The sequence below is a fragment of the Leucoraja erinacea genome, chromosome 5, assembly GCF_028641065.1.
Source record: "Leucoraja erinacea ecotype New England chromosome 5, Leri_hhj_1, whole genome shotgun sequence".
Classification (NCBI taxonomy): Eukaryota; Metazoa; Chordata; class Chondrichthyes; order Rajiformes; family Rajidae; genus Leucoraja; species Leucoraja erinaceus.
The window spans coordinates 71,614,648-71,638,369 of NC_073381.1; the positions used below are offsets into that span (position 1 = coordinate 71,614,648).

At 41.2% G+C, this 23,722-nt stretch overlaps 1 protein-coding gene across 1 annotated transcript in view; it reads left to right on the forward strand.

Moving 5' to 3' along the window:
* me1 (malic enzyme 1, NADP(+)-dependent, cytosolic) overlaps nt 1-23,722 on the forward strand; it is a 354,758-nt gene that overhangs the window by 190,340 nt on the left and 140,696 nt on the right. Inside the window, exon 6 of the mRNA XM_055635901.1 lies at nt 6,761-6,864. Coding sequence (XP_055491876.1) covers nt 6,761-6,864 — 104 coding nt within the window. The remainder of the gene's footprint in view (nt 1-6,760; nt 6,865-23,722) is intronic.

The following is a 23,722-nucleotide window of genomic DNA, read 5'->3' on the forward strand; positions in this document are numbered from 1 at the left end:
CTATGACCTCTGGTCCTAGACTTTATCACTAGTGGAACCATTCTCTCCACAACCACTCTATCCAAGCCTTTCACTATTCGTTAGGTTTCAATGAGATATCCCTCATCCTTCTAAACTCCACCGAGTAGGGGCCAGTGCCGACAAACGCTCATCATATGTTAACCCATTCATTCCTGGGATCATTCTTGTAAACCTCCTCTGGACCCTCTCCAGAGCCAGCACATCCTTCCTCAGCTATGGTGAACAGAAGTGCTCACAATACTCCAAATGTGGCCTGACCAGCGCCTTATAGAGCCTCAGCTCGTTTTGTTTGTGAAGATAAGGACAAAGATGGTGCATTTGATTACCACCTTTTACAAGCTCAGGATGTGCCTGATACATTAATTGGTGTGAAGATATGTTTGAGGTTAGTCACTGCAACATGGGGTTATGTTTCCAATTTCCACCTTGAAAGAGAGATTTTGTGGATCCTCGTAATTTAAACCATCTCCTGGTGAAAAGTTTGACAGCTTAGCTCTGTTCAAACTATTATAGGTTGGACTAATACAGATTCATACAGCATGGTAGCAGGCCCTTCGGCCCAACTTGCCCATGCCAACAAATGATCTATACGTCCCACCTGCCTGCGTTTGACACATATCCTTCTAAACCTATCCTTTCAACGAACCCATCCAAACATTTTTTTAAACATTGTGATTAGTATCTGCCTCAACCGCCTCTCCTGGCAGCTCATTCCATATATCTACCGCCCTTCATGTAAAAAAATGCCCCTCAGATTCCTATTAAATCTTTCCCCTCTCACCTTAAACCTATATCCTCTGGTTCTTGATTCCCCTACTCTGGGCAATAGATGCTGTGCATTTACCCCACTTGTTCCCTTCGTGATCATGACTTCATATATGCTTCTGAGACCCAGGCTATTTACAAAAAGCAATCAAGGCAATGGGAAATACCACATTTTTGCAAAATCCTCCACACTTATTGGAAAAGTAACGTTGGCATTCCCAGCATTGAGGCTCTAGTTACACTTCAAGGATCGCTGGGCTTTGGAACCATTTGGAATGGTATTGAGCCCATGCACATGGAGACTCAACATGGACAGCGGACGGGGTAGACCACCTCACAAACTATCTGCCTACATGTCAGCCATGTGATAGTCTTGGACTAGAAGTCATAGCCTGAGAATTAAAGGATGTTCTTTTAGGAAGGAGATGAGGAGAAATTTCTTTGGTCAGAGGTTGGTGAATCTGTGAAATTCTTTGCCACAGAAGTCTGTGGAGGCCAAGTCAGTGGATATTTTTAAGGCAGAGATAATAGTAAAAGTAGTAAACACTGCCCAGTCCATCATCGGCTCTGATCTTCCTTCCCTCGAGGGGATTTATCGCAGTCGCTGCCTCAAAAAGGCTGGCAGTATCATGAAAGACCCACACCATCCTGGCCACACACTCATCTCCCTGCTACCTTCAGGTAGAAGGTACAGGAGCCTGAAGACTGCAACAACCACGTTCAGGAATAGCTACTTCCCCACAGCCATCAGGCTATTAAACCCGTCTTGGTCAAAACTCTGATTATTAATAACCTAGTATCAGTTATTTGCACGTTTTCAGTTTATTTATTCATGTGTGTATATATTTATATTATGGTATATGGACACTCTGATCTGTTTTGTAGTAAATGCCTACTATGTTCTGTGTTGCTGAAGCAAAGCAAGAATTTCATTGTCCTAACAGGGACACATGAGAATAAACTCACTTGAACTTGCACTTGATTCTTGATTAGTATTGATGTCAGAGCTAATGGGGAGAAGGCAGGAGAATGGGGTTAGGAGAGATAGATCAGCCATGATTGAATGGCGGAGTAGACTTGATGGGCCGAATGGCCTAATTCTACTCCTATCATTTATGACCTTATGACCTCTGTAGCTCTCACATTCACATCATCAGCCACTTAAAATCCCACACAATAAGATTGGAAGCATCTGATCCTGATAGACAGCCTAAGAAAGAAATGGAATGTACTCAACAAATTAACTTTAATAGTCACCCCTAATGGGTTACATGGGAAGAAAAATGCAATTTTTTTAATGCATTTTAGAACATTAAAGCCAAAGGGTGAGATGTTATCTCAGTGTATATTGTTTCGTAGAAATTCACAAATTGCATGTTTGTATGTAAGGAGTTAGAGCTTGGTATAAGGGTTGAACCAATTTTATATATTCAATACACTTAGGAGTTTTTAACTTTTTGCCTTTATAACCATCAATTTTTATTTTTAAAAAGCCTTCAAGGTGGCAAAATATTTTGGGTATGCAGAAACGTAATGGAACTAAATTTGACCCGGAGTCCCATATTAGTTTAGAGATACAGCATGGAAACAGGCCATTCGGCACACAGAGTCTACACCAACCAGCGATCCCTGCGCACTTACACTATCCTACCCGCACTATGGACAATTTACAATTATACCAAGCCAATTAACCAACAAACTTGTATGTCTTTGGAGTGTGGGAGGAAACCGGAGATCTCAGAGAAAACGCAGGCAGGTCACGGGGAGAACATACGTACTCTGTACATATTTACTTTGGTTATCTGAGTGTCTACTAATTTTCTTTTTGATTATTATTTAAAAGTTTACCCACTGCCATTGAACAGACTTATCTGTAATGGCCAAATATATTCTGTTCCCTCCCTGCCCTTTAATAATAGCAAATCATTTGCAGTCCATTGTCATTGTCACTTTATTCCGAGAAGATTGGATAAATTGTGACTAACGTTCTAACAATTTCTGTGTTTATTTCCTTCAGCAATTTAAAAAGGATCCCATTCAGGCAGGTAAATTATCTGCTTTATGTGCTGCCAACCTGTCTGGGGCCTCCTCTTTACATTTATGCAGCCACCACATCAATGTCCTCTGTTTAATATTGGTATTGGTTTATTATTGTAACGTGTAGGAAGATCATTCAGTGAATCATTGAATACAGTGAAAAGCTTTGTGTTGCATGCTATCTGGGCAAATCAGACTATTGAAAAATCCACGATACATCCTCCATAAACTCTCTTCTACTTAAGTGGCCTATCTATGCCTGTATTGTCTTCTTGTTAACTGCCTTACCCTTTTCATGTTTTTATTTTTAATTGGTTGTTCTTTTAATAGTCCATTTCTTCTTTGTCTTATTAATTCACTTCACAGTAATTTTACACCGTTTACCATGTTCATCAAATTACTGGCATTTGCCAAGTTAAGATTATTCTGCTGATTTAATTGCTGGTTTTATGATGGAATGGTAAACATTAAAAAAAAACCCTTAACTATTATGTGAGACGAAAATCTTTCCAATGATTCCAATTCAACTGGAAAACCGGTTGCTTGAGTGTGTTATCTTTTCTATCTGATAGGTTAGGATTACGTTTTCTTTTAAAACATTTGGGAACAACATTCAATTGCCAGAATCAGATTTGAAGAACTGAAGGTATAATTTTCCCTCTTGTTCTGAACAGGAGGATTAGAAAAGCCTTCATTTCTGCAGTTGTTCAGGATCTTTACATTAAGACTCTCAAAGAATGAAAGCAAATTGCCTATGGAGATATTTTTCTTAAGTAGCCTGAGAGTCTGGTTCTTGTCTATTATAATGTTTTTTTCCCCTCCCTTGTAACAAAATATGTTGTCTTACCCTTTATTCAGCTGTGCTGTGAAGGGCAATTATCCTTTAAAAGTAAATGACTTGTTTAGTACATTAGTTCACAAGTGTTCGCTTGACAGCAGCAGATGACATTCCACAAATTAATGGTATTCCAAAAGATTAAAGCAGGTATTCGGTGTTGGAACACTTTGCCTTTCACCTTGTAGATTTGAGCAGAACTAATCCAAATTCTCCAGTGAACCTATTTATTGCAGATGTTTTGTCGGGATTAGATGGATGAGACTGATTTATAAATGTACCCTGGGACTTGTTAGGAAATGAGGATCAACTTTGTTGAATTTGTACTAAATGACAAAATTATGGACCTGTGTAAATTGACAACCAGTGATTCCCTTGTGATTAAGTTGTTGAGTAGCCTCTTGCTTTTTGAGTATTGATGTGAGTCACTGATTTGATTCCACTGTTACTGGGGATATTTCTTTCAATCTTTCATTTTGGATGAGAATGATAGTCATTGATTTACACTCTGGGACAATGCCATTTCAAAGTTTAGGAAATGTAATCTATTATCCTCTTCAGTGGGATGACAGTTTTTCTTTCTAATCTTTGTCTTTGGGTTAAAGCATGCCTAAAGTACAACATTTTGCACTGGATTATGGTTAACAGTTGTTTGAATCAGCAAATTGTTCAACTCTGTATGCGTAATTCGGAAACTGAGTCAATTGAATGGTAATTCTAAATGCTGAGATTAATGTACAAAATTGCAATACGGCCTCTCATCCAGTTTCTTTTTAACTTGGTGGTACAACATCAGACCTTATAGACTATATCTCCATTATAGACCTTATCTCCAATCTATGATTACAAGTTCCAGAACTGAAGAAATGTTGCATTGTGCTTCAGCTTTCTTACAGAAGCGTTTAGAGATACAGGGCGGAAATAGGCCCATCGCTGGTCCGCGCCGACCAGCGATCCCCGCACACTAACGCTACCCTACACCCACTAGGGCCAATTTTTACATTTTTACCAAGCCAATTTGCCTACAAACCTGTACGTCTTTGAAGTGTGGGAGGAAACCGAAGATCTCGGAGAAAACCCAAGCAGGTCACGGGGAGAACGTACAAATGTACTACATTTGCTGTAAGGCAGCAACTCTACTGCTGCGCCATCGTGACCGCTCTCTGTGAAAGGTGAAAGAGGGGGAAACCTCAGGTCTATTAACATGGCCAGATTGGCCTAAATTACATGTTTATGCCCAACAGTAGAATTGGAAACTCCCAACCATCTGATTTCAGAAGGGAGGGTTAACTTTGGCCTATGTGTCATACTGGCTGTTGCTGACTGAATTTATTTGAAGAAGTTGTCAACCTGCTAGTTCCACAATGCTTTCAAACCGAATGCTACATCTAATGACTGAAGTTTTAGTTTAAACCAAAATTAAAAATGCATAGGAAACACAGAAGTACCTCAACTAGTTTTCACTTGAGTTAGCTGATAATATTTCGGATTCTCTTACCATTGAGTTCATGCGCATTGTCTCCTGTCATTTCTCTAGCAATATGATTGCCTGCTTTGATAAACTTTGCAGTTATGGAAAATCAGGTTGAAATAATTTATTTAAAGCACAAGACTGCCTCAGATTTGCAATGTCAAAAATTGTTGGATCCAAATTTAGCTGCTTTCCAGTTGCTGGGTAACATGGTACTTTGAAGGGAAGCGTTATATGGATATTTTATTCATTACTCTGGTGAGAATGTAGGACTTCAATGTGGAAGAGTTGAGGCCAATAAGATGGATGCATTTAGTGGGAAGCTAGGTAAGTTTAAAAGGTAGGAAGGAACATTGCAGGAATTAAGTGAAGTGTGTGAGAGGAAACACAGGCTGAGCAGGGACCTGGAGCCATGAGACTGCAATTGCTGGAATACGGAACAAAAACAGTCCTGATGTGCTGTCTCGACAAAATGTTCATTATCCCTATGCCTGCATAGAGGCTGCTCAACCCATTGAGTTCCTCCTGTGGTCTTCTTTGTTGGGGCATGACCTGTTGAATGGCACATTTGATTTTTAAGATTGAAATGCTGCGGGCCCCAGGTTATGGAGAAAATTCGCTTTGAAGATATTTTGATTTCTCAAGAATATTATGTGAAGGAAATACAGTAGTCTTTGTCCCAGGGCTTCATTGGTCTCTGAAATAAGCTGCTAATCTCTGCAATGCTGTAGAAAATGGTGTGACATTATAAATAAAATCTGAAAGTGCTGAAAACAGTCAACAGCTCAGGCTGCAACTGCAGAAAGTTGTAGCATTGTAGGTCCTTTGTGTTCAATAGTGTTCAATTCTGACAGTCCATAGTTTAGTATGTGTTTTGGAGTTTAACAATCCTTTAGTTCTGACCTTAAATATTAATTTATCTTTCTATGCGCTGCTTGACATTTCTGTTAATATTTCTGATTTCCAACACCTGAACTTTTTTTAAATTTGGATTTACTGTCTAATTGAAAATCATTTGAAAAGCCCATGGCACTTTGTGAGTGTCTGAACATTCAGAATTAATGCCTCAATTCCTTATCAGTCATGCCTTCAAAGAGACCTGAGGGTCAAGATTGTCTACCTAAGAGACAAGAATGTTTAATTGTCATATGTACCGATAAGGAACAATGAAATAACAGGGCAACAGAACATGGCAAAATACAATGGCTAATATATAATAAGCACAAAATACAAAATCAAAAACAGTAATAGTACAAAAAAAATCCAAAGACAGTCCATGGTTAGTTAATGTTTTGTAGTGTTCAGAGCCTGATGTTTTGTTGGGATGAAGCTACCACTGTTTTCAGACTCCAGTACCACATTCCTGATGTAGGACTAAAGAGGCACCATGGCCAGGGTGGTGTGGATCTTTGATGATATTGGCTGCTGCTTTGAGGCAGCACCTCCTATCGGTCATTTCAATGGCAGAGAGGTCAGTGCCTGTGCTGGTACTCAAAGAAATGTATATTTTCTATTTGTTCAGTGATGCCTGAACAATAAATGTGTTCTTTAACAGAAAAAAAAATGGCCTGTTGTGTTTTTTTGAAAATCTTTTGATTTGAAACTAAAACTTTTTCTCTGTCCTCTGGCAGGAATTGCTGAAAGATCCTCTCTACATTGGATTAAGACACAAAAGAATGAGAGGCCAAGCATATGATGATCTTGTGGACGAGTTTATGCAAGCTGTGACTGAGAGGTTTGTATAATTTTGCATATGGCATGCATTTCCTTTTGAAAAGTTGAAAAGATGAGTGTACAGTATTATTCTATTGCTTTGGTTCCCTCTGAATTGTCTCTCTAAGTGTAGCTGTTTCTTGTCTCATAAATGTTGCATATTTATCACTTGGGTGTGTTACTTCTGGGATTTGACCTGAAGCTTTCCAGACCTATTTTCCAGAATTGTGTGAAGTCTTTTGAAACATGTTTTGTCCCATTCTGTCCGTGTAATTTAATTGGTCCTTGGAGGAGTTTTTTCATACACATTCCATTCCATTATAGTCTGTTTAATGTGGAGGAAAATGTACTCATCGCTCTGTTTCTCACCCACAGATTCCTGTGCATTGGAACAGAATCTTAATGTGGGTGCAAAGACTGAATCCGCTGAATCTAATGTTTCAAAAGTGCATTGCAAAGTGTATTAAAACTATTCTGGTTTATTAATTTTTCAGTCCCATTGGGGTCTATTTAATTACATTTTTCATCAGCTCGGCCTGCCCCACAGGATCCATGATGGCTTGTTGCCTCTCTGGCTTTGCTAATATTTAATAACACTGCAATAATTATTTTTATTTCTTTTCGGGAACACGCATTAAAGTAATTGAAATCTGTGCAAAACATTAGGTCTCTTTAATTTGGAAAGCGAGAAATACAAATTCTGGGAAATACAAAATATGACTTTATTGGCATTTGAATTGGTTGCAGCTGGCCTTTTGCTGCTGTTTAAGCATTTCACACAAAAATCTATTGTGGAGATTGACACAAGGTCATTTTAAAAGTGCTCCAGACCATTTATGTCTGAAAGTGATCACCTTTGTGGATGATTACCGTCCCACCAATGTGCTGCTTTCAATTCTGGATTTGTTCCTTTCCTTATTATCCAGTCTGACCTGCTGGGCACATCCCACAGTGTTTCCATTAGGATCACATTAAGAAAGCTTAATCTGATTTTATCTGTTGCTTAACTGCCTCTGGTCTTGACCCATGAGAAAGATTCTCTTTATCCACCCATCCCTCCCACATTTCTTTGCTGCTACCTAAAACTAACTTATTTTCTCTTTGTTAATTCTGAAGAATGGTCCTGGAGCTGAAATTTGAGCTGTTTCCCTTTCCACAGATGACACCTGACCCGCTGAATGTTTCCAGCATTTTCTGTTTTTGTATAGAACAGTATAGCACAGGTACAGGCCCTTCGGCCAAAAATGTCTGTGCCGAACATGATGCCAAGACCATCTCTTCTGCCTGCACATAATCCATATCCCTCCATTCCCTGCATATCCATCTGTCAATGAGCTAGAGTCATACAGCACAAAAACAGCCCCTTCGGCCAAAATTGTCCATGCCAGCCAAGATGCCTCATCTAAGCAAGTTCCATTTTCTTGCATTTGGCCATTATCCTTCTAAACCCTTCCTATCCAAGTCAATCCAAAATAACTCGTAAATGCCACTATAAACTCTTAACTTGTCCAGCACATCTCCTTTAAACTTTCCCTCTCTCACCTTAAAGCTATGCCCATTAGTATTTGATATTTCCATCTAGGAAATAGTTTTTGACTGCTTATTAATGCCCCTCATAATTTAATATATTTTCTGATTTCTTTGCTCAACTCCAGCAAAAAAACAGGAAAAAAGAATCCAAGTCTTTCCAATGTCTCCCTGTAGCTAATATCCCATAATCCCTCCTAATCCAGACATAATTCTGGTAAACCTATGCATCCTTTCCAAAGACTCCATATTCTTCCTGTATAAGGACAGCCTGAACTGCACACAGTATTCCAAATATGGCCTAACCAAAGTCCTATAAAGCTGCATTATAACTTCCTCACTCTTGTACTCAGTGTTCCAAACAATAAAGGCAAATATTCCATATGCCTTCACTAGGGCAGCTCACAGTCCAGAGGTATGAACATTGATTTATCTCACTTCAGGTAGCCCCGGCGTTCCCTCTCTCTCTCTATCCCTCCCCCACCCAAGACGCACTAGCTTCTCGTTTTCACCCTACAAACCCTTCACCCTAACAATGGCATGTTTCCTTTATCATCGCTACTTTTTTGCATATCTTTCATTCATTGTTCTTTATCTCTCCACATCATTGTTCATATCACTCATTTCCCTTATCCCTAACCAGTCTGAAGAAGGGTCTCGACCCAAAACATCACCCATTCCATCTCTCCAGAGATGAAGCCTGTCCCGCTGAGTTACTCCAGCATTTTGTGTCCATCCTACATATGCCTGCTTTAGTATTCACTCTACTTATGTTGCCATTTTCAGGGAGTTATGGACTTGGATCCTGAGATCCCTCCGTACAACAATGCTATTAAGGGTATTGCCATTAATTGTATATATTCCCCACCTTCGAAAGTGCAACACCTCACACTTGGTTGGATTAAAGTCCCTCTGCGATGTCTCCACTTATATATGTAGCTGACCCATAACCCATTGTATACTTTGATTGCCTTCCTCACAATCTGTGATCCCAGCAATCTTGGTGCTATCTGCAAGCTTACTAACCATTATATGAAAGTTACAGTCAGACTGTCTTTCAAACCCATGGACCTGCTGCTCTAGAAACCTGCCTGGTTATAAAGAATAGAGATGGTCCCTTTCACCCACTGCGTCCATGCTGACCACATTGGTACACTGGATGTCCCATATTGTCTTCATTTGGCCCACATTCCTTCAAACTCTTCTTATCCATATATCTGTCCAAATGTCTCTTTAGAGCCATAATTGTATCTACTTTCATCACTTCCTTTGGAATTTATTTCAGATACAGGCTACACGGAGTTAAAAAAAAAGGTACCCCTGTTAAATAGATTTTATACACAAAGGGCAGTGAGTGCCTGGAATGTGCTGCTGGGGGTGGTGGTTGAACAGATACATTATTGGAATTAAAAATACTTTTGACTAGGCCTATGGATATGCAGGGAATGGACATGGGTTATGAGCAGGTAGGTGATCGTCTTGGCATCATGTTCAGCACGGACATTGTGGGCTGAAGGGCCTGTTCTTGTGCAGTACTGTTCTATGTTCTACATTCTATCCCTCCCTCACACTTTAAGCCTAACCCCACTAGTTATAGAATCATCTATTTTGGGAGAAAGACAGTAAGTGTTCATTTTTTCCATGCCACGCATGATCGTACACTAAATAAGGTCAGCCCACTCTCTTCTCTTTACTCACGTGATTAGTACCAATGTGGACCACGACCTCTGACTTCAGCTGCTTGGCAACAGCTCAGTGAGTAAGTTGACCCTGGGATCAGGCTGAGTTCACATCCTTGGCCGCACAAGGGCCTGTCTGTCCCTCCCCACCATCCACTACCTTCCCACTATTGCACTCTTGCTCTTCCCCCTCGTGGAGTTGTGACATCCCCAGTGTTCTGTCCTTGGCTCTGGCTGGACACCCACACCATTTACCATCACAGGTTTTGGGGTGAGATCACTTGGAGATTTCCCCAAGCACCTGCCTGCCTCCTTTCCCCTGCTTGGTTACCTGTTCCTTCTCAGACCATCTTTCCTCAGGCTGCATGTTCTTGAACATTTTCTGGTCTGTTTGCTCACAATAGTGTATTTTTATTGGAATGTTATAATCAGCAGCATATCTCCAGGGCTACTCTTGTGAAATAAACCCCATCTCTATGAAGGAGGGTGCTAATATTGTTACAACTATGCACAGATAGATAGATGTGGTGTTGTTATGAGCTTTTGAGTTTTAAGAGCTCTTTGATAGAAATAAATGCAACAACTTTTTAATAGGGCATATGGTTTAGATGTTTATAATCAAGTTCCATTTTATTTGAAGATCAGGGACAAAATCATTTTCATTAAATAAAGATTAATGAAGAATAAGGAGATGGATTAACCACAATGGCTTTGTTTCCTAAAGTAAGCCACTTTTCGTGGTTCAGGCATCTTAAATGGATTTGGTATGAACTGATCAGAAAATGATCTAAATCAAATGTGCTTGAAACATTAGCTAAAGCTGGCAAATTATGAGGTTCCCTTGGTAGAATGAAAGCTGAAAATGAAATATGTGTTTATACAAATTCCACAACCATTACCTTCATCCATCATAAAGCTTCCAGTTAGATGCTATCTTTGGCAAATGAAGTGCATGCCCTTGGTCATAATCTGCCACATAAAACACCATCTGTATCATTCCAAGTGCCTTGAACAAATTTTAGCAAAGCCATAAAAACATGTCTCCTTTTAAATCTTAATGAAAGGTTCAGATATGGGTTGGAGTGGAGATCGGGAGGGCGAGTGGTTAAAAATGTAATATTTGTGAAATTTGTGGTAAAATGCCATGACAATCCTAGTAGGCCCATTGTTTCCGCCTACTGTTACCCCACTGAATTTATTTGCTCGTATCTTGACGAGTCTTTTCCAACCTATACCTGGGAAATCATATGCCCTCCATCATTTCAACAACTTCCAATTCTTTGACTCCAACCACCTCATATTTACTCTGAATGCCCAATCTTCATTTCTCACCAGGAAGGTCTTAAAACCTCCTGATTCTTTCTGCAACAAAGATCTAACCAGTTCCCCAACACCAAGCCTCTCATCTTTTTTTTAGTTTAGTTTAGAGATACAGTGCGGAAACAGGCACTTTGGCCCACCAAGTCCACACCGCCCAATGATCCCCGCACATTAATACACACTAGGGACAATTTACACTTGTAACAAGCCAATTTACCAACAAACCTACACGTCTTTGGAATTGGTATCTGTCTGGCTGAACTTGTTTTCACCTTGAACAACCCCTTGTAACTCCTTCCATTTCCTACAATTCAAAGGTGTAACTGTGGATACTGCTGGAACCCCAACTATGCCTGTCTTTTTGTTGGCCACACAGAACTGTCCTTGTTTCAAACCTTCTCTGGTATAATTCTCCATTACATTGTCCACTGCATTGGTGCTGCTTTCTGCACTCATGCAGAACTTTGTAAATGTTATCACTTTCACTACTAACCTCCACAACATTTCACTTGGACCATTTCAGACGCTTCTCTCCCTTTTTTTGATCTCATTGTTCCCATCTCACTGAGATTCACTATAAATCCACAGCTACATTGACTTCTACAGCTGTGCAGTAGAGATAATATTGACTGGTTCCATCATGCCATGGTTAGCAACTTGAACCCAAAAAGTGATGGACACTGCCCACTCCATCATGAGTACCGACCTTTCCACCATCGAAGGGATCTTTAAGAGGCGCTGCCTCAAAAAAGCACCTAGCACCATCAAGGACCAACTTCTTCCCAACAACCATCTTCAACACTACAAACATTAATATAGTTTTTGTTTTAATTTATCGAACTTTGTTTATTATGTCATCAGTACTGAGTTTACAGACCAGTTCTGCTGCTGCAAGTAAGAATTTCATTGTTCTGTTTTCAGTACATTTGACAATTAAACACACTTGGCGACATTTCTTCCCATCCCGTCTCTTATAAATTCAGCTAAATTACTCAAATACTAATACAGTATCACATTGGCCACATGTTTTTGAAAGCTAGGTACACAAAAAAGCTGGAGAAACTCAGCGGGTGCAGCAGCATCTATGGAGCGAAGGAAATAGGCAACGTTTCGGGCCGAAATCCTTCTTCAGAAAGCTTCTTTTGAAAGCACTTTGTTGACTGTGTAGTGCTTTGCTCATTGTAAGCCTTTTTCCCTTCAAACTGAAAGCTTTGCGACCAGAGAGTAAAATAATTTGGCTGCTGTGAATGTAACTTGAGTCGAGTTGAATGCTGTATTGCCATTTCTTTTGTTATTGAAGACAGGTCAGCTACTTATTGCAAATACCAGTTGTCTAGCCAAAAGCACTGAGATTTTTTTTGGACTTCCTGAATAAGAGGTATAGATATTTAACAATATTTCAAACTGAATCATGTTTGCGGAGTTATAAGTCTGCCACATTTCAGAGGTTTCTCAAATTTTAAGAAATCTTTTTTGACATTTAAGAATAATGAAGCTAAGTAACAAAGTAAAATCATGGGGGTTTTTTTGTAAATGAGATGTTTGGTGTCCATTTGGAAGATTAGTGACTGATAGGATTTTTGCCCACCTATGACTGTTGTTAGTGCATATGCCTCCCAAGTGAAGACAAATCATGGATCATGGAGTTTATAATAATATTTATAGCATCTAGTTGATTGCTCCCACAGGAGCAGAGGGAAATCATTATTTCAAGCACTGTTGCTTATAAGCAAAGCACAGTTGCTTATATCAAGGAAACGGACGTCAGAGTAAGCTTAAAGGGTGGAATTTTGTATGAAGTGGTATACCTCAGGAGCAGAAGTATGATCCAGTTTGTCCATGTATGGCTGCTCAGCAAAATTCTGATCGAGAACAATTTTATGCTAAGAGTGCTTTGCCATGGAGTGTGGTCAGGACCTTGTAGTGGAAGGTTGTACAGTCTCCATCACCCCATGATCTGCTGCAAGGCTAATTGAGGCAAGTACAGGTCCTGTCCCCATTACACAAGAAAGGCAATCATGACTTATCATCGTGCCCATTACGTACCCTTGCGACTGTCTGGTACACTGCTACCTTAATGCTAAATTGGGACCTCTTTACATGAGTTACTTTGATCCAAAATGGTAATCCACCATGCGCCCACTGCATAAATTGAACAGAAAGGAAAATTATGAAAAGATTTAAGAAATCTTTTACTGAGTTATCCCAAGTGTCAGTGAAATATAGACAAAAGTACTGAAAGCACTTCAGTAAAACTACACGAAGGAGAACTGAGGTAGTATTTCTGAACCACCTCTAACAGGGAGAATTCAAGGTGTACATGTTCCTATTAGAGTGAAGGGCAAGGCAGGTAGGAGTAAGGAACCCTTGATGACAAGGGAAATTGAGGCTCTAGTCAATAATATTTAAAAAGGAGCCTTAGCTCAGGTATGGGCAGCTGGGGTCAAATTAATTTAGTCTGGCAATGAAGATAAAGGAGAATCCAAGGAGATACTAAATAGGTCATATCGTAGACAGTGTTGTTACCCTACTATAGCAAAGATGTATTTAAATTGGACATAGAAGGTTTATGAGGATGTTGCCAGGACTTGAGAGCATGAGCTACTATGAGAGGTTTGGCAAGTGAGGACTTTATTCCTTGGAGGTGTCATCTTTATCTTGGAGGCTGAGGTGTAATCTTTTAGAAGTGTATAAAATCATGAAGGGGAAAGATAGGGTGAGTGCACAGTCCCATTGTAGGAAAATCAAGAACTATTTTGCATAGGTTTAAGGTGAGAGGGGAAATATTTAATAGGAACCTGAGGAGCAACTTTTTCACACTGAGGGTGTGATTATATGGAACGAGGTGCCAGAGGAAGAGACAGTTACAATAACAAGTTTAGAGGGATGTGGGTTAGATGAGACTCGCTTAGATGGGGCATTTTTGTTGTTATGAACGAGTTGGGCTGAGGGCTTATTCCCATGTGCAATGATGTGGATAATTCAGCAGATGTTAATTTGGTCTGGAAGCCACTATCCTGCAAACCGCAGCATTGTCTTTGTGATGTGATGATTTTCCTACATCAGGTTTCAGCTGTGCTTCAGTATTTATTTGATTTGAAATCACTTATGATGAAGAGTTTGTTTTGTAAATCTGGTATATCTCTGAATTCCATATTCTGTTCAGATGCACAGCAAATAGCCATGAAAGGCCATTTATGGTGAGTTATGTTTTAGATAGTTAGGATACAAAACTAATTATGTAGTGATGTATTAGAGATATTAAGAGGTGCCCAAAAGATTGATTGAAGAGACAGGTTTATTTATTTTAAAGGTGGAAATGTAGCAAGCGGAAGTTTACGGAATTTCAGAGCTTGTATGTTTAATGGCTGCAGCCTGATCTTCAGTGATGGAGGTTTGACAGTGGGGGAGCACAGGGGAGCTCATAATATCATAAGTTATAAGAGCAGAATTAGGACATTTGGCCCATCAACATTCCCAACAGAATCTAGGGATATGAGGAGAAAGCAGGAACTGGGTACTGATTTTGGATGATCACCCATGAACATATTGAATGGCGGTGCAGGCTCGAAGGGCCGATTGGCCTACTCCTGCATCTATTTTCTATGTTTCTATGTTTCTAAGTCTACTCCACCATTCAATCATGGCTGATCTATCTCTCCTTCCTAACCCCATTCTCCTGCCTTATCCCCATAACTGCTGACACCCGTACAAATCAAGTATTCATTTGGGATCTCACTCAAGCCCTGGCTACACACAAGGATCACCCCTTTGATCCCTAAGGGGACCTGTCATTTCCTTGGCTCTGCTCTTGTACCTCAGGGCACATTGCCATGTAAATTCTCAAGGCACCTTCCCATTGGAACTGTAGGAACTGCAACACCTGACTTTCACCAATAGTTCCAGTCACAACACCACCCTATAGTACTCAAGACAGTTAGATTTAGCTCTCAAGGCTAAGGGAATCAAGGGATATGGGGGAAAAGCCAGAAAAGGGTACTGATTTTGGATGATCAACCATGATCATATTGAATGGCAGTGCTGGCTCGAAGGGCCAAATGGCCTACTCCTGCACCTATTTCCTATGTTTCTATAATAATTAAGATCCACAGTAAGACAATGGAAAACATGCGTTACTTTCCATACGTGGGAAGCCACTTCTCTGGGAAGGCAGATGTCAGTGAAAGGATTCATCTCCAGAGCAGCAGTGCCACCTCTGGCTGACTGAAGAAAGTGTTGAAAGATCACGACCTCAAGCACTGTATCAAGCTCATGATCTACCGGTAAGCAGTAGGAAAAGGGGAGATGCTACGAGACCTGGGTGTCATGGTACACCAGTCATTGAAAGTAGGCATGTAGGTGCAGCAGGCAGTGAAGAAAGCAAATGGTATGTTAGCATTCATAGCAAAAGGATTTGAGTATAAGAGCAGGGAGGTTCTACTGCAGTTGTACAGGGTCTTGGTGAGACCACACCTGGAGTATTGCGTACAGTTTTGGTCTCCTAATCTGAGGAAAGACATTCTTGCCATAGAGGGAATACAGAGAAGGTTCACCAGACTGATTCCTGGGATGTCAGGACTTTCATATGAAGAAAGACTGGATAGACTTGGCTTGTACACGCTAGAATTTAGAAGATTGAGGGGGGATCTTATAGAAACTTACAAATTTGTTAAGGGGTTGGACAAGCTAGATGCAGGAAGATTATTCCCGATGTTGGGGAAGTCCAGAACTAGGGGTCACAGTTTAAGGATAAGAGGGAAGTCTTTTAGGACCGAGATGAGAAAATCTTTTTTTACACAGAGAGTGATGAATCTGTGGAATTCTCTGCCACAGAAGGTAGTTGAGGCCAGTTCATTGGCTATATTTAAGAGGGAGTTAGATGTGGTCCTTGTGGCTAAAGGGATCAGGGGGTATGGAGAGAAGGCAGGGATGGGATTCTGAGTTGGATGATCAGCCATGATCATATTGAATGACGGTGCAGAAGGGCCGAATGGCCTACTCCTGCACCTATTTTCTATGTTTCTATGAAAGCTTTGGGAACATAGGCATCCTGTGGTTGGCACCTCAGAGTGTTGAGGAACTACTACCAACAATTTTCTGCAAGGTTCTCCAAATCCAAAGGATGGACAAACTATAGTTGACGTCCCTGTGACTAATGATGTGCCTAAAGAATTGGCCCTGGACCCATTGCTGTTTGTGGTTCATATCAACAATTTGGATGAGAATGTACAAGGCATGATGACTAAATTTGTGGAGGACACAGGTGGGTGGTATAGCAAATGTCGATGATGGTTATCAAAAGTTGCAAAATCGTGATCAGTTGGACAAGCGGGCAGAGGAATGGCTAATGGAGTTTAATGCCAAAAAATGTGAAGTTTTGCATTTGAGAAGTCTTACAAGGGCAGAACCTTCACAGTAAATGGCAGTGTTGTAGTGCAGAGGTATCTCGGAGTGAAGGTACATCCTTGAAAATGGCGTCAGAAATAGTCAAGAAGGCTTTCGGTACATTGTCTTTCGTCAGTCAGGGTTTTGAGTATAGAAGTTGGGATGTTATGTTACAGTTGTTGTACAAGGCGCTGGTGAGGGCACAGTTCGAGTATTGTGTTCAGTTTTGGTCACCTTGCATAGGGAAAATGTTGTTAAGCTGGAAAGAGTGCGGAGAAGATTTATAAGGTTGCTTTGTTATGAGGTTGTTATGAAGATTTATGAGGTTAGAGGGATATGGGCCAAACGTGGACTGGTGGGGCTAGTGTAGATGGGACACCTTGATCGGCATGGGCAAGCTGGGCCTGCTGAAGGGCCTGTTTCCCTGCTGTAGAACTTTATGAGTCCCCATGCTTCAGTATGAAGGCTTCAATCATCACCCTCCAGGTTAGTGGGTGGACAATGTTGTTGGCATGCCGAACAGCGGAGCACCAAAGCAAGTACTTTGTTCCATGGCAAGAGAATTTGAAAAGGCACAGTTACAATTTCAGGCACAAGGTCCTCTTGAAAGGATGTAGCATTCCTGCAAGCACATGAATACCTGATGTTGGACTGCTGAAATGGGTAATGAGCTACTGGCAAAACATCGAGCACCTCCTGCCCCTATGACAGCAGTACACTGAGACCATGTGCAAAGTTTTGTTTTTGGTTTAGTTTAGAGATACATTGCGGAAACAGGCCCTTCAATGCAAAGCACGAATTTCATTGTTCTATCTGGGACACATGACAATAAACTCTCTAAGACTCTTGACTCTTCTAGTCCTCGCCGACCGGCGATCCCCGCACACTAACACTATTCTACGCACACACTAAGGGCAATGTACAATTTTACCAAAGCCAATTAACCTACAAACCTGGACGTCTTTGGAGTGTGGAAGGAAAATGGAGCACCCAGAGTAAACCTACGCAAGTCACGGGGAGAACGTACAAGTTCTGTACAGACAGCACCCGTAGTCGGGATCAAACCCGAGTTTCTGGCACTGTAAGGCAGCAGCTCTACCACTGCGCCACTGTGCCGCCGCCCCTTAGCAGTGAATATTATTTCAATCTAACCAGTTCCTGAAAGGACTCGGCTGAAAGACTTGTTTCTCTACAGTACGACTCAGAATGTTGATCATCTCAGAACTAGATTGGAAGCAAGTTATGTTTAACCCCATGGGCTGCCTGTGCATGAAAGGATGCTGCTTGTTACCTTCAATGCATCACATTTTCCTTCATCCTGCCATTACCGCTGGCCTTTCCTGTCTGGCACTGCATGCTAATGCCTGCAGGGTCCCACTGAAAAACAGCCAACATAATCAAAGACGTCCGCCCTGGTCTTTCCTCCTTCTCCCTGGTCCTGTCTGGCAGAAGGTACACGCTTGAAAGCATGCTTCACCAGACTGGGGAACGGCTTCTCCCCTTCTCTGAATGGTCCTTAATAAGCTAATGTACTGTCCAAATCACTTCTGCCCCCATTGTCGACATTGGACTGACTATGAAATATGTGCTACAATGCTAAAAATGTTATATTGCACTCAATCTTCCCTTTTGCTCTATCTATTGTAACTGGGTCTGACATGATGGTCCATCTGATATGTTTGGATAGCAATCAAAACAAAACTTTTCACTTTACTTTGGTACACATGACAATAATAAACCTTAAACATTTCTCAATTAATTGGATTTAGCACAGAACCTAATCTTATTCTTGGTCCTGGTTAGCTGCAGGGGATAACTACATCCTTCAAATGACGTGCTCAAATTGAGTCACCAATCACTTAAATCATCCGCTGTTTACTAAATGACTCTGCTTTACACGATGCTTGGAAATCTTGGGGGCTCACAGTCCTCTAAATTAACATGCATCCTCCAGCTATCAATGAGCACCTGGGAATCAGCCAAGTTTATAATAGATTCATGGCAAAGGTTCTTTCACAACAATGAAATGAGCAAAATCTGGAAAAATCAAACCCGATTGCTTGAAGGAAGGAAGGAGAGATGAAGGAGTGATTTAAATGTCAAATTTGCAAAAAGGAAATTAGCAGTCCTGCCCTTGGCTAGATATGTACATGTTGTCGGTTAAGCTTTTGATAGACATAGACCTGGGAGATGGATATCAGCATTCAAATAATGCAGCAGATTTAGATTGATACCATAAAGGTAATACCAAATATAAATTAGTTCAACAGGATGCTTAGAAAACAAGTGAGTCTGGCCTTGAGTGGTACAGATCCACCACTGATTTCCCAGCAACTGGTGGCCCAGTTCCTCCCTCCCACCCCACCCACCCCACATTTGTTTAGTTTTTAGTTTAGTTTAGTTTAGAGATACAGCGTGGAAACAGGCCCTTCGGTCCACCGAGTCAGCACCGACCAGCGATCCCCGTACATTAACCCTATCCTACATACACTAGGGACAATTTACACATACACCCAGCCAATTAACCTGCAAACCTGTACGTCTTTGGAGTGTGGGAGGAAACCGAAGATCTCGGAGAAAACCCATGCAGAGAGCATACAAACTTTGTACAGACAGCACTCATAGTCGGGATTGAACCTGGGTCTCCGGCGCTGCAAGTGCTGTAAGGCAGCAACTCTACCGTTGCGCCACCGCGCCGCCCAGCTGGATCTGTTTTGATTCAGAAATCCCCCCCCCCCCCGGAAAAGTGACAGCTTGGCCCTTGGCCAGGTGAGTCGGTTGAACTCGACCTCATTGGACCTTCTACTCCGATCGGTGGGTCGCATTTGCTGCCTGCGGCCGGGGCTCCGCAACTCAAGCTCGACCCGGCAGATCCGTTACGCATCTTCTGCGGCCGACTTTGTGGAACCCCCCCAAGGCTGTGACCTCTGTTTGTCCGACAAAACGGATAATCCAGAAATGCTCTGGAACCAAGGGTGCTGGAAAAGCGATGATGGACCTGTATATGAAAATGAGACATGCTTACATGTGACCTGGTGACATCAGCATTATTAGAGTTATTGTTAAGCAATAAAGTGTTCAACAATGTTGCAGCATTCCTGCAAGACTGCTAGAGCCTGGTCATTTACAACACAGAAGTTTCTCCCTTTCTACAACTTAACTCATCGGCAATTTCTAACGTCTTACTTTTGATGAAAGATCATCTGCCTGAAATGCTTCATGGTTTTCTCTCCCCAAAGATGCAGCTTGGCCACCTGAGTAATTCCAGCGGATTCTGTTGTGACAGATTTCCTGTATCTGCATTGTTTTTGTGCCTGGAGAATTCAAAAGGTATACAATCCTCTAGTTTAGAAATTTCTCCATTACAGGAGGGGATTATTTCTGAGTCAGACACTGTTCAAGGCTGAAATTGGCACTTGGAGAAGAGAGGAAAGTAGACTTCCAGCTACAGAATCAGTGATGTTAAGTGAATTATGGATCGGCCTCAAGTAGCTGTCCGACCTCCCCTGCTTCCAGTGGGAATATTTTGGAATGCTTTTGAATATTCAAGTTTAAAAAAAAATCCTACTGTCCATAATTCAAGATAATGAAGCATAAATATAAGATAAATGTCCCGTGGAGAAATATTCCACTTAGGATCAGGATTTATGTAAAATACATAAAGCAGCTATTTTTCCACATCTTTGAGTGATTATATGACAAGCAGTAGACCTGTAATTCCATCTGTACAATAAAAACCACTGCCTGTAAATCACAGATACTCAGTGCAATTGGCATAACTGTGCTGTTGAGGTGTGGTCACGTTCATGTGACATTTGCCATTAAGTTGAGTGCATTTGTTACATTTTTTTAAAAACAAATGGTGTTTGTGGAATATTTTGCGTTCGGATTGCAAGTTTCACGTAAATAGAATGGCTGGGAGGGGAGATTGTTTCTCGAAATCCTTTGTAGATCCAGGGAATGCATTTAACTTCACACGACCGCCAGTAAGGTAAGAATTACAAACTATAATGAGTGTAATTTTGCAAAACTCTCCTCAGAGAGCTGATGGGGTGTCTTGGAGATTTTCCAAGATAGACGGCTATGTGCTGGTGATAGGCAAAGCAATCCACGTGGCTGCCTGTGATCATGAAGTTTCACCACTAGCTACTATTATCTGCTCTACCATCACTATTAGTCTGCAAGACGTGTGTTTTTCTAAAAGAGAAGTTTCAAATGTTTGGCAGGTCGATGGGAGCGAACAATACCATTTTGCCCTCCAGTGATTATATCAGAAGATCATTATTCATGGGTGAATGTTTTACGTGTCATCCGAGCTGTCACTGTATTTCATGTTGTCACTTGTGGGCGGAGCACCAAGGCAAATTCCTTGTATGTGAATACTTGGCCAATAAACTTATTCATTCATTCATTCATTCATTCATCCTAATGAATTTGAGCATTTGAAGTCATTGGGCTTACACTCGCTGGAGTTTAGAAGGTTGACGGTGGACCTCATTGAAACTTACTGGATGGTTAAGGGCCTGGATAGAGTGAATGTGGAGAATGTTTCCACGAGTGGAAGAGTCTAGGACCAACAGCCGTAACCTCAGAATAAAAGGACATACCTTTAGAAAGCAGATGAGGAGGAATTTATTTTGTCAGTGGGTGGTGAATCTGTGGCATTCATTGGCACAGACGGCTGTGGAGCCTAAATCAATGGAGATTTTTAAGGCGGAGATTGACAGATTCTTGATTATTGTGGGGGTCAGGGGTTATGGGGAGAATTCAGGAGAATGGGGTTGAGAGGGAAAGATAGATCGATTGAATATCACAGTAGACTTTATGGGCCGAATGACCTGATTCTGCTCCTAGAACTTATGAATTCCATTTGGCTGTTCAGTAAGTGCTGCTCCTGGTTTTAAGAGAAACCTGCAAGCAAACAAATGCAGCAGAGATGCTTGGGCAGAACTTAAAGGGGGATGTCTCACAGTTTTCCCTTTTCTATCCAAGATCTGGTGACACCTATTCAATCGCCATCCTCCCCCACTCCTTACACACCATATCTCGTCAGCTAAGCTCTCATAGATAAGAATCAAACTACATAACATATATGCCGAACAAAATCATTCGCTTAATTATCGTGCTGACCCAGCAAGGAAATTCCAGTCCAACATGCGTCACATTTTTGACAACTTTCCAGGGTATACAATAAATTCAGATAATGCAATTCATTTATCCCTCAGTGAAACAACTCTTGCTGAGAAAAAAATTCTACAGACACTGGAAATCGGAAATCAAATTAGAAATGCTAGAGATATGGGACTGCCGTGAGGGAGGAGGGGAAGAACAATGAACAATTGGGGAGGGGAGAGAACAAAGGACAATGGGGACCCAGCGTGGGGAAACCGCTGTGGGGGGGAAGAGAACAAAAGGAGGAGCAGGCGTGCTTTGTAACTTTGTCTGCGCCGTAGGTGGCCGCTATTTGTTTACATTGGGTATGCAGCAAAGAATTTCACTGTGCCTACTCACATGTGACAATAAAGGATTCCATTCCATTCCAGTTTGGATAGTATCTGTGGAGGTTGAAACTGTGATAATGTTTTAGAGACCAAATGAGTGAACCTATACGAGGTGGTGGTGCCATCTGAAAAAATGAAGTTTTGTTCATCACCGCTGAACTGCTTAGAGGAAATATAAATTGTTGGAGATGAATAAAAACAGAGGAAGAGAAGGAGAATAATGCAGAAACCTTGAGGAAAAAGCAGTGCTCTGTAAATCTGAAATAAAAAATGTGCTAGCAGCCAACAAATCAGGCAGCATATCTGGGTTAAGTAAAACTGACTTATTACAAGAGATTGAAGACATTTGGGGGCGGCACAATGGCGCAACGGTAGAGTTGCTGCCTTACAGCGCCAGTGATGTGGGTTTGATCCTGACTTTGGGTGCTTGTCTGTATGGAGTTTGTCTGTTCTCTTTGTGACATGCGTGGGTATTCTCAGGGATCTCCTGTTTCCTCCCACACTCCAAAGACGTTCAGGTTTGTAGGCTAAGTGGCTTGTATGATTATAAATTGGCCCCAGTGTGTGTAGGATAGTGTGTGGGGATAGCTGGTCAGTGCGGACTCGGTGGGCCGAAGGGCCTTCTTCCACGTTGCATTGTATCTCTCAACTAAACCAAACATTTAGTTTAGAACTGGCCAAGTCTGATTCAAACATAAAAAGCTGGTTATACGAAATTTATGAATTCAACATGAGGACCTGCAAGTTGTAATATTCACAATCACCAAATGAAATGTTGCTTTTCATATTACCAGGAGCTTTTTGTGGAACAGAGGCAAAAATAACGAAGAGATCAGAATGGGAATGGGATGGACAGTTAACAAGACAAGCAATTGGAAGATCTGGGTTTGGTTTCTCTATAATAGAGAAGGCCACATTAATGAGTTCTGAATGCAGTACATTATTTTGGATGTAGCACAAATGAATCACTCCCTCACCTTGAAGGAATATTGGCCTGGGTGGTGGGAAAGGAACCAGAGAATGAAAAGGTTTCCAAGGTATGGATGAAATCTCTGAGTAAATGCTCACCTGATGTGCTCCCAATAGTTGTGGTTCCCTGCCTGGAGCAGTAATAGGCAATGAGCTTCTCTTGTATGGGCATCAAGCACACAGCACGAGTTGTAATCAAATGCATTAAAGGACTTTCTGCCACAATAGTGTGCCTTTTAATCTGAAATCATTATTCACAACTGTTTACGGCACCAACTGTTCTGATGTTCTCAGATTTCCAAATTACAATTTTTAAAGCATTTTTTTTAACGCTACTTAAACTGTTTTAATGCAGGCCAGTTGGTGAATGTCCATCAAACTAGATTGGACATTAGCCCAGATCTCAGCAGCACAAAGGGAAGGGTTCCCAAACCGTCTCCTGTTCTTTGTCTTAAGCCAAAGCTAGTTTTCATAAAATGTTTTTCAATAACATGAGCAG